A 10925-nucleotide genomic window follows, 5' to 3' on the forward strand; every position below is an offset into this window, starting at 1 on the left:
GCAAAAAACCGCAGCGCGCACAGCACTTTCATCGTATCGTCGACACCACGAAATCTTTGAGGTCCGAGATGTCCTTCCAGCTCATCGCAAAGACGTCACACTATGTCTTTGGAGAGCCTAAAATGCCTTCGAAACTCTTCTTCGGCCATGCCGAACGCGTCGCGTCGTTGTCTTTCGGCACTCGCCAGCAACACAACCAAAGGAGCCGCCATTGCCGTCTCTGTCTCGTCTAGGTGCCGGCTCGTCAGCTGGCGCGAGATTAGCCGGCAGCCACGGTTGCCCTAGCAACCCTCGACATCATGCTCGCCCCCGCGCGCGACCCTCGAGAGAACCACTTCTCCGCGGTTCCTCTCCTAGCAGGGAACCGGTTCCTTTCCAGAAGATTGGCAACCTGTGTGACGTCATCAAAATTTGTCGTCCCGCCCACCAGGGATGACGACAACGAAGCGCCGACCAATGGCAACAGCCAAAAGGAACCGGTTCCAAAAGGAACCGCTACAGAATACGGCCCCAGGTGTTCGTCTAATATGTCAATACGACCCGGCCCAGTGGCGTTCGCGTAGCTACGCACGCATTGCGTCTCGTCGTGGCCGTAGCGGTGACGCAGCCCACAGCGCGGCACGCGACATTCGCGACGTATATGGCCAGTACAATGACACCGGAGGCAAAGCGGAGGCCTTCCTGGTACGATGACTAGTGCATGATCCTCCCCTACTCGCACCTTGTGCGACAGGTCTTCGACTGACGTCCCTGCCTTCAAATGCAACGACACTAGGCGTGTATGTGACCCCTTATCGTTGCAACCGGTAACACGCCATTTTTCTCTGGAGATTTCGGTCACGGTTCCGAATGGTGCCAGGGCTGCTTTGACACCTTCATCGGGCGTGGTGTGGAGAAGCCAGTACAACTTCATTCTCACATCTTGGTTGCAGGGGTCTATCACAGCACAACGGTAGTCTTTCACGCAGAAAGCTTTGGTAGACAAAAGCTTCTTCTTGCCTTGAGCGTCTTTGAAGGTGATGGCCCAGACGTGCTTCATTTGGTAGGCCCCGAGGGCAACCACTTCCGACGTGAGCTGATGGCGGACTAGTGCATCGCGCAAATGCTCGACGCGATAAGGCCTTGCCTTCAAGTCACCGTGTGAGAAGACGGTAGTAAGAACAGTAGTTCCTGATGGCAGCTGTGGCAAAACAAGTTGATAATCCTGTTGGGTCGTTTCCGAAAACCTGATTCCGCGGCTCGAACGGGCCGCAACAGCCGCTCCTGCGGAGCTCGACATTCCACGACCGTACCGGACGGAAGCCGGAAGTAGAGTCTGCTATACTAACGAGGAGCCATGGGAGGCGTCAGTTAAGGCACTATATACACAATGGGAATAAAAGCGCGAACGTTTTCGCACAACCTTACTCGCAAGCGCGCGAAAGATACAGACCGATACTGCAGATAATTGTCGCGGGTGCACCTAGAGCCATCCTTCGACGAATCGATCCTTACGGGGCAGATGCATTCTTCTTTGACGCCACCAAATATGGCAGCGAAGACAGGTTTGCAATCACGGTCGTTGACGCGCGCGGAACACTTATCAGCGCCGCATCAATTTACGCTAAACACGCCAACGAGGCGGAGGAAACCGAGATAGCCTTGGCTCTTCAAGCCGCAAAAGGCCCGGCGTCCATTTTCTCCGTCTCGCGCACGGCGGTCAGGGCTTTCTCGTCCGCTCTAGTTTGTAAACAGGCAGCCGACATCGTTAACAGATGCTTTCATATTAATACGCGAGAAGAAACCGCAGGTCATACTATAGCATGGTTCCCGGCCCACATGGATGATGTAACTAACCGAGCGGGTTGCAACCCTAACGAGCGGGCCAACTGCCTGGCGCGTGAATTCACGAACCGCGCCCGAGCTAGTGGTCCGGCTCTCCCGCAGGATTGCCCCTTCAAAGATATACTTACAACCTTTCACGAAATTACGTCACATTACAGACACAGCAGGAGAAAATTCCTTCCCCCTCAGCCCGAAACTGAACAGGGCTCAGGCTGTTACTTTCAGGCTTTTACAGACGAGATCGTACCTCACCCCGAGAGCGCTTAGTTGGATAGACCCGAACTTTCCGCAATCGTGCTCCAAATGCGGTCACGCGTGCTGCTCCTTCGACCACATGCTCTGGCTGTGCCCGTACAACGCGGGCTCCGACTTTCATAACCAGTCCAGGTGGGATGCCTTGCTGAAGAGCTCGGATTTCCCGAACCAACTACAGGCCGTCCAGAGGGCCCGCGACGTCGCGGAGAGTCACCATCTCCCTGTCCCGTCGTGGGCGGAGCCACCAACTTGATCGGGGAACCTTCGGTTCCCCCAATCAAGTTCCTCAGGACACTCTTAATAAAGTTCTTGTCACTGTCACTGTCATCTGCGTGTGTCTAAAAAAAAAAGAAGTAAAAACATTACTCCCCGTCGGGGAATCGAACCCCGGTCTCCCACGTGACAGGCGGGGATACTGGTCACCATAGAGTTTCTCACTATAACACCTAAAGGGTAATCTGGCGCCACAGTCTATGGGAGTTTCTTAAGGGGGCACCGTCCCGTCATGGGAATGACGGTATATGTGTCTGCGAGGCTCGTGTTGGCTGGTGTTGTAAGAGGCTTCGTCTAAAACGCAGATATGGCCACGTAAATAACGCGTTCTCAAAGTAAAATCTTCATAAAATATTTTCATTCATGCATATTACATATTTACTCACCCACGATGCACGACCAAGCGAAGAAAAGCAAGAACAGACGACCAACTGTTTCAAAGCGAGCGCGAACCTTGTCGTCTGTCCTCCAACTTTAGCAGCCCGCTGATACTTCTTACGTAACTTGTAGTTGTACACACAATAACAAGTTCTCATAGTTAAACAAAACATGTTTTCGCGTAATAATAAAGCTAAAACAGCTTTTCACGTGCTGTTCTAGTAGAAAACGAATCATTGTGACAGACGGAACGGTACTTGCCAAGCGCGTCTTCAAGGTGTCCTGTCTCTACGAGAACGATGCCAATACGAATCCACAATATACCGGCATTCCCATGCATACCACAGCGCAGCAGCGCCAGATTTCCCTCTAGGTAATGTAGTCAGAAACTCTATGCTGGCCACTATACTAACGAGGAGACATGGGAGGCGTCAGTTAAGGCACTATATACACGATGGGAATAAAAGCGCAAAAGTTTTCGCCCAACCTTACTCGCACGCGCGCGAAAGATACCGACAGATACAGCAGGTAATTGTCACGGGCGCACCTACGTGTGTCTAAAAAAAAGAAGTAAAAATGACCAGGCTTAGCTTGGTTAAGCTAAGAATGCGTTGCCAATTGCGCGGTCGGGTAAACTCATAACTTCTTCCTTCGCTTCCACCGTTGCTTCAGTAGAGGAACGTTGCCGCCGAGCTACATACTGAGCGCGCCGTTTAGCGAGTCGTTCTTCCCGTTCTTCTTCTGTCTCCGTGGACCGCTGAAGCTTTCGCTTTGCGCTCTGTCGAACTGCTTTACCCGTGGGCGGCATCTGGCTGTAAGACTGTCCCGGCGAAGGGGCGCAGCTCTTTTATGCGTATGCCGTGACGTCAATCATAGCGCAGCGCCCCTAGCGGGAGGAGCGGGAGTCAGGTGGTGGCTGCGGCCGCGCGCGACCACGCCAGTTGGGGCCCAGCTTTTCCTCCGTGACGTCACGCGCCGGCGCAGCGCCCCAAGCGGGAGGAGCGGGAGTCAGGTAGTGGCTGCGGCCGCGCGCGACCGCGTGAGTTGGGGCCCAGCTTTTCCTCCGTGACGCCACGCGCCGGCGCAGCGCCCCTAGCGGGAGGAGCGGGACACAGGTGGTGGCTGCGGCCGCGCGCGACCGCGCGAGTTGGGGCCCAGCTTTTCCTCCGGCTGTCGTGACGTCACGTCACGTGGTTGCGCTAAAGGTCAATAGTGGCTCAGCCCGGCTGTTCAATAGTTCAGCCCGGCCGCGCCCAAGGGCTGAACTGAGTGATTGCAATATGCAACGCATAAAAACATTACTCCCCGTCGGGGAATCGAACCCCCGTCTGCCGCGTGACAGGCGGGGATACTGGCCACTATACTAACGAGTTTTTTTTTCTTTATTGCCTGCTTAGACATTAACACACACACAAAAAAACAAATTCATATACACAGTGCACCCATATCACATCAGGTGGGATGGTCGCTAAAATTTCTTGAGGCACACCAGCTCATCAAGGATGCTAACCCAGTCTGGGGTTTCGCCTTGTGCACGATACACTTCTCGTAATAGTGACATACTTTCAATGAAGTTCTCTCGCGCAGAGCACACATTCACATCAGCATGACGTACAGCCATTCTTGTCTTCCACAAACTGTGGAGGCCCAGCAACATGAACATGTCGAACCGTGGCCCGTCATCACTTTCAACTGGAAGGAACCGAATTCCATAGGGGTTTATGGGGAGTTCTTTTTTAAGAGTGCGCTGCAAGATGTCCCAGTGAAAGACAGCGTCCCAACACTCGATGAAGGCGTGTTCAATTGTTTCAGTCTTTTTACACAGCAGGCAATTGGTAGTCCAGGGCACGAATATTCCTTTCTGTTCTAACCATACTTTAACGGGGAGGGTGTTCGTGTGTAGGTGGAAAAAGAAAGTTTTCGCAGCAGGTCTTACAGGCATCCTTTTGACTCGTTTCAGCACATCTTTTCCTGGGCCTCCACAGTGAACACTCCTATACAGTGGGATAGGTAGCATGCTGTCAACTAAGTCTGCGTACAGTTTCTTTCTTCTCACTGAACACGAATACTCCAGCGAAAAACGTGCGCAGAGTATTCTAAACGATGCAACGACTTCACAATAGTAACCAGTCGCTTTTCTACTGATAACACTAGATGTGGACACAACAAATTCAGGCAGTTCTGTTGCCATTCTCGCCTGAGTTACTGTACGGAGAAAAACATTTCTTTCATCTCGCAGGAAGAAGAACCGCGATACGATCTGTCTAATGAACAAGTGTGAGAGCCCAAGGCCCCCATTTCGAACTGTGCGAAAAAGATTTGTTCGGCTGGATCGCTCCCAAGTGGAGTTCCAGATGAAGGTAGCAAAGACTCGATGCATCCTTTGTACGTTTACACGGGACATGAACATTACTTGCAGTATGTACCAAACTTTGGCAATGAAAAAAACATTGCAAGCTGAAGCACGTGCAAACACTGACAATCCCCGGCCCTGCCATCCTTTTATCTTTTCTTTCATTGATTCTATTTGTCTGGTCCACAACTGCGTCGAGTCCCGATAGTGCTCAAGGGGCACTCCTAGATACAGTGAAGGCACTGTAGTCCACTGCATACCGGCGAATATTGTGGGTGTCGCGTCCCAGCTTCCATGCCATATCCCAACACTTTTTTCGAAGTTTATCTAGGTACAGTGTACCTACAAAAGGATCTTGCAAGGCCGACAGCCTCGACCACGCTTTCCCTGTCTTCACAAGAGACGGCGACGTCATCTGCGTAAGCTAGCATTTTAACTTCTGCGGCGTGCAGCCTAAAACCACGAATGTTTTCATCCCGTATGACTGCCATACAAAAGGGTTCGAGGTAAAGGGCAAAAAGCAAAGGAGACAAGGGACAGCCTTGCCGTACAGACGAGCGGACTGGTACCCGCGAACTAAGACACTTATTAACTATAAGCTGCGTGCAACAGTCTTCATAAGCCATTTTAACGCCATCTACAATGATGCTCCCAACATTACACTACTGCAGTATAGCGAAAAGCACCTCATGTGACACCCGGTCGAACGCCTTCGCAAGGTCTAGCTGCAACATTACCACCCGACCCCCAATGGCATCACAACATTCGAGCACATTCCTCGCAATGTGGGTGTTCGTGAAAATGGTGCGGCCTTTAATGCGACACGTCTGGTGTGGCCCTACAAGCTGCTGAATCACGCTTTGAAACCGTCGAGCCAGTACCTTCATAAATATTTTGTAATCTGTGTTGGTCAGACTTATCGGTCTGTATGAACCTACTGAAAGGAGCTTTTCCCGGTCATCAGTTTTCGGAATTATTACTATGTGTGAAGTCTGGAATGAGCGTGGTACTTTTTTAAATTCATACGCCTCTGAGAGTAGTCGGTGCCATATACACGCAAACTCCTGACTGAATGCCTTGTAAAAAGCGGCGCCTAGGCCATCCGGCCCTGGCGATTTGCTTGACGGCAGCTCCTCTATCGCCCTTTCGATCTCGGAAGCAGTTATTGGTCTCTCAAGACTTTCTCTAACGTCGTCATCCAACCTTGGCATTTCGCTCATGAATTCACTCTCGAGGCCCAGCCGCGAACGTGTCACATTGCCGAACAATTCGCGATAATGCTCCACAAAAGCTTTCTCGATCGACGAAGCGTCTGACGTCACCTCGCTTGGAAGACGTATCTGCTTAATCTCATTTTTTGACGCGTGACGCTTTTCATCGCTCATTGCCCGTTTGTTAGGTATCTCACCCATTCACAGGCGTTCGCTTCTAGCGCGTATAACTGCTGCTCTGTATCGCTCGGCGTCGATAACTTCAAGCTCGTGTCTTACTTTCTTTACGTTTTCAGCTAATTGATCGTTATCCGCATTTTGTGCGCTTGACAGATATTCTAGTTGTCTTTGCAGCTCTCTTTGTTTCTGTAATTTATCGTGCTGGGGGGAGGCTGCTTCCTCTTTCTATTGCAATGAACTTAACTTGAATCTTAAATTCCTCCCATGTAGCCATAAAATATTCATCCTCATTTGTCATCAACTCTGTTATCTTTTCCTTAACTCTGCGCACAAATGGTTCATCATCAAGCAGCTTTTCGTTGAATTTCCACATGTTCCAGTTGAGTCGTGTTCTTTTAACTTTTTCCCCAATCGAGAAGCTTACCAAGCTATGGTCCGTGAACGATTGCGGTGCGACGTTATAACTATTACAAAGGGTGATCAAGTCGTCAGAAACATACACTCTGTCCAGCCTTGCTCGGCTATTTCGCTGAATGTGCGTGTACTGCGGAATCATACCATCAGTGAGGACTCGGCCCACATCTTCTAAGTTGTGGTCTTCAATTAATCTGCTCAAAAGCAGAGCACTTTTATCGCGAACCCTTTCCCTTTTTAGTCGGTCTTCCGGAGAACACACACAGTTAAAATCACCAAGAAATATGACGAAGCGATCACACTTTAGATATTGTTCGATACATTCAAAAAACAAAAATCGATCATTCACATTGTTTGGCGCATAAACGCATACGAGCCGCCATAAATCGTGCGAAAAAGAAACATCTACAATAAGCAAGCGACAACTTTCACAAACAGTTACACTTTCTTCAATAATACCAGCACTCTTCCGTATTAACAACGCACATCCGCCTGATGTGCCATTCGCATGGCACACGCACACATTGTAATGCGCCGGGAAAGGCATCACCATGCGATCGGTCTGCTCTTGGGTTTCGACTTTAGTTTCTTGCAAGGCAACTACATCGAGTTCCTTCTCGATACACAGGCGGCAAAGTTGATATTGCCTCCTTCGCGCTCCAAGGCCCCGAACATTTAGCGTGGCAACTCAATGTTCTCTCTAGTTTTACCGCCATTTATCTGCAAAAGCAAGCCGATCGCATGGTGCCACTGAAAAACAAGCGATCCGGACAGGCTGAACAAGCGCCTGAACAAGACCCTCGCCGACATGCTAGCAATGTACGTCGACGTCGAACACAAGACGTGGGACGCGGTCCTGCCGTACGTAACCTTTGCGTACAACACGGCGGTGCAAGAAACAACACAGATCACGCCGTTCAAGCTGGTCTACGGCAGCTTGAACGACAGCTCGCCCGCCTGCGAATCAAGAGCCAGCAGAGGACCGACAGCCGACACTACAACCTCCGACGACGCTTCGTCGAGTACCAGCCTGGCGACCGTGTTTGGGTCTGGACCCCGATACGCCGACGAGGACTCAGTGAGAAACTACTCCGACGCTATTTCGGACCCTACAAGGTCATCCGACGTATTGGCGCTCTGGACTATGAGGTCGTGCCAGACGGCATTTCGCATTCACAGCGGCGCCGCGCACGATCTGAAGTGGTCCACGTGGTGCGCCTTAAACCCTTTTACGGACGCTGATTTTTGTTCTTTTCTTTGCTACGAGTGCTTTTGTTTATTAACTTCGTTTGTTTGCAGCATCGGGTCGATGCTTTTTAAGAGGGGGGTATTGACACGTGTACTTATCTTTATCGGGCGACCACGTTTCGTCGCTTAACAACTGTAATCGCACAGCGCGGGACGCGCCTGCATGTATCCGACATTTCTGGAAAGTTATCGATGCTTCTACCCGGCTGTCTGTTGTCGCCGAACCTCGCGTTATCTGATTTCATCGCTTGACGCGAATTGTGTAGAACTTTGTAGAAGGCATGCGGGTCCCAACGATTAGTCTGGAACATTCGCTGACTGCTGTATAAAAGCCGACGCGCTTGACCCGCTGATCAGATTTTCGACGATCGCCGACTGTGTTCGCCGTTTTTGTTGTGCTATAAGTGTAGCCTGTATTGTGGGCACAGGTTCGCCCAATAAAATCTAGTTTTGCCTTTCACAGTATTGCCACTGTGTTCTTAACGTCACCACCACGTGACAATATTGCATGCATAACTTTTCCACTGAAAACCGCTCGATCCACACGCGTACCTTTAGAGCGTACGCGAAGCCCGATTCCAAAAAGGGCGCCATCTCTTCACGACGTTAGTCCGGGCGCCCCAGTAGGCGCCGGGTCCTACTTAGGCAGTTTTGCCGCCGGCCGTCTGTCCGGCGGGATGTTTGGTTTCAGGCGCACGGGAACACGACGACCCGCCTGCGCTTTTGGCAGCGGCTCGTCTTTGGCCCCGTTGTCAAGGTTGCCGTCCAGGTTGCCGGTCGAGTCCCTCGCTCTTTTCATAGCCGCATTGCTTGCACTCGATTCTTCGACGCCCATCCAGGGAGTTGCCGGTCCGTGCTCCGTGGCGGTCTCCTCGGCAGTGGCGGATTTCGTGGCCGATTCTTCTTTGGTTCCTTCGTCGCATGCCCTTTGCACTGCATCTTTCGGGTCCGTAGGCAGCACATTTGCCACCTTCGTGGATTTAGCAGCCGGCACAGAAGGTGTTGCAACTGTGTCCACCGGTGATACTAGCACGCGGGAAGCCTCATCAACGTCAGCCTCGTCCCACTATACTAACGAGGAGACATGGGAGGCGTCAGTTAGAGCACTATATACACGATGGGAATAAAAGTGCAAAAGTTTGCGCACAACTTCGTTCGCAAGCGCGTGAAAGATACAGACAGATACTGCAAATAATGGTCGCGGGTGCACCTAGGTGTGTCTAAAAAAAAAAGAAGTAAAAAAAACATTACTCCCCTTCGGGGAATCGAACCCCGGTCTCCCGCGTGACAGGCAGGGATACTGGCCACTACTAACGAGGATTTTTTTTTTCTTTCATGGTATTTATTATAGTTGCATTCAACCAGACGTTCACCAGTTCTGCATAGTCAGAGAATGGAGGGCACAATAAAAGTCACACACAGAAAAGGCAGCGTTCATACTGTGAGTAGAAACGTTCTTGTCACTTTAGAAGGGTGGCAAGGATAAGCACCTCACCAACATAGGGTACCAGTCCGGTTGTACACCGAGTCCATCATAAACCTGCTTTAGGTGCAGTGTCATTTGGATGAAATTTGCCCTTGTAGGTACAACCGTTTCAGCGTTTCTGTCCATCATTCGCGTTTTCCACAAACTGTGCATTCCCATGACAAAAAACATATCGAAAGGTGCACTATTATCAGAGGTTGGCAGCAGGTATCGCACAGTATGAGCGTTAATTTCAAAGTCTTTCTTTAAAGTCCGTTGGAGGACATCCCAAAAAAGGATGGCGTCAGTGCAGCTAATAAAACAATGTTCAATTGTCTCTGGTACATCACAAAGGCGACAGTTAACAGAAGAGACAAAGATACCTTTTTTTTGTAGCCATGTTTTAACCGGTATGGTTTCACTATGAACATTATAAAAGAATGTTGTGCAGCAAGGGGATAAATACATTTTGCGAAATCGCTTTAGCACATCGTGGCCTGGCAATTTAATGTATATTGATCGGTAAAGTGGAGGTGGGAATAGCATGGATAGTAAGTCTTTGTACAACGTTTTGCGCGACACAGAATACAAGTATTCAGTGGAAAACCGAACTGTCAGGAAACGAACCGCCAAGTAAACTTCTTGCATGAACCCCCACAAGCATAAGCGTGAAGAAAAACTTGAAGAAACAACTAAATCAGGTAACGCATTAACAAGTGTGACTTGCATGTATGAACGAATTACAGGATGGGAAGTATCGCGAAAAAAGAAGAAACGAGACACTATCTGCCGCTCATAAAGATGTACTAAGCCCAGCCCACCTTCAATAACAGGCCTAAAAATATTGTCTCGCCTCATGGGCTCAAAAGTTGAAGACCATACGAAGGTTGCAAAGATACGGTGAAAGCGTTGGATGTATAGCCTAGCACAATGGATAACTTGCAATACATAGAAAATTTTTGTTCCCAAGAACTTATTGCAGGCTTCGGCTTTCCCAAAAATAGAAAGTCGTTGTGGAAAGAATGTCTGGGCGTAACTTTGCAGTACCGAAACCCGTTCTTTCCGATAGTGTGCGCTTAATTTATATGCGTTTAGCGGCACGCCAACATACTTTGGCGGGACATCAGTCCACTTAACGCCTGCAAACTGTTCTGGTGTATAGCACCATGAGCCAAACCATAAGCCTAAACTTTTTGAGGAGTTCATTCGCGCTCCTGATACGCTGACAAATTCTTCTATTTTCGATACTACTTTTCCAACACTGGACTTATCCGTGCAGAAGAACGCTACATCGTCTGCATAAGCGAAGACTTTAACTTCATTA

General features: G+C 49.9%; 1 protein-coding gene across 1 annotated transcript; it reads right to left on the minus strand.

The window, feature by feature from the left end:
- Positions 1-9463: 9463 nt before the first annotated feature.
- On the minus strand, positions 9464-10459 carry LOC126531905 (uncharacterized). Its single transcript, XM_055070451.2, has one exon. The coding sequence runs from the start codon at positions 10457-10459 to the stop codon at positions 9602-9604; it is 858 nt and encodes a 285-aa protein (XP_054926426.2). The 3' UTR covers positions 9464-9601.
- Positions 10460-10925: the final 466 nt, after the last annotated feature.

Source organism: Dermacentor andersoni, chromosome 4 (genome assembly GCF_023375885.2).
Source record: "Dermacentor andersoni chromosome 4, qqDerAnde1_hic_scaffold, whole genome shotgun sequence".
Classification (NCBI taxonomy): Eukaryota; Metazoa; Arthropoda; class Arachnida; order Ixodida; family Ixodidae; genus Dermacentor; species Dermacentor andersoni.

What these genes read in the sequence shown, in the direction of transcription:
- LOC126531905 (XM_055070451.2), bottom strand. Translation starts at nt 10,459, where the DNA reads ATGAGGCGAGACAATATTTTTAGGCCTGTTATTGAAGGTGGGCTGGGC.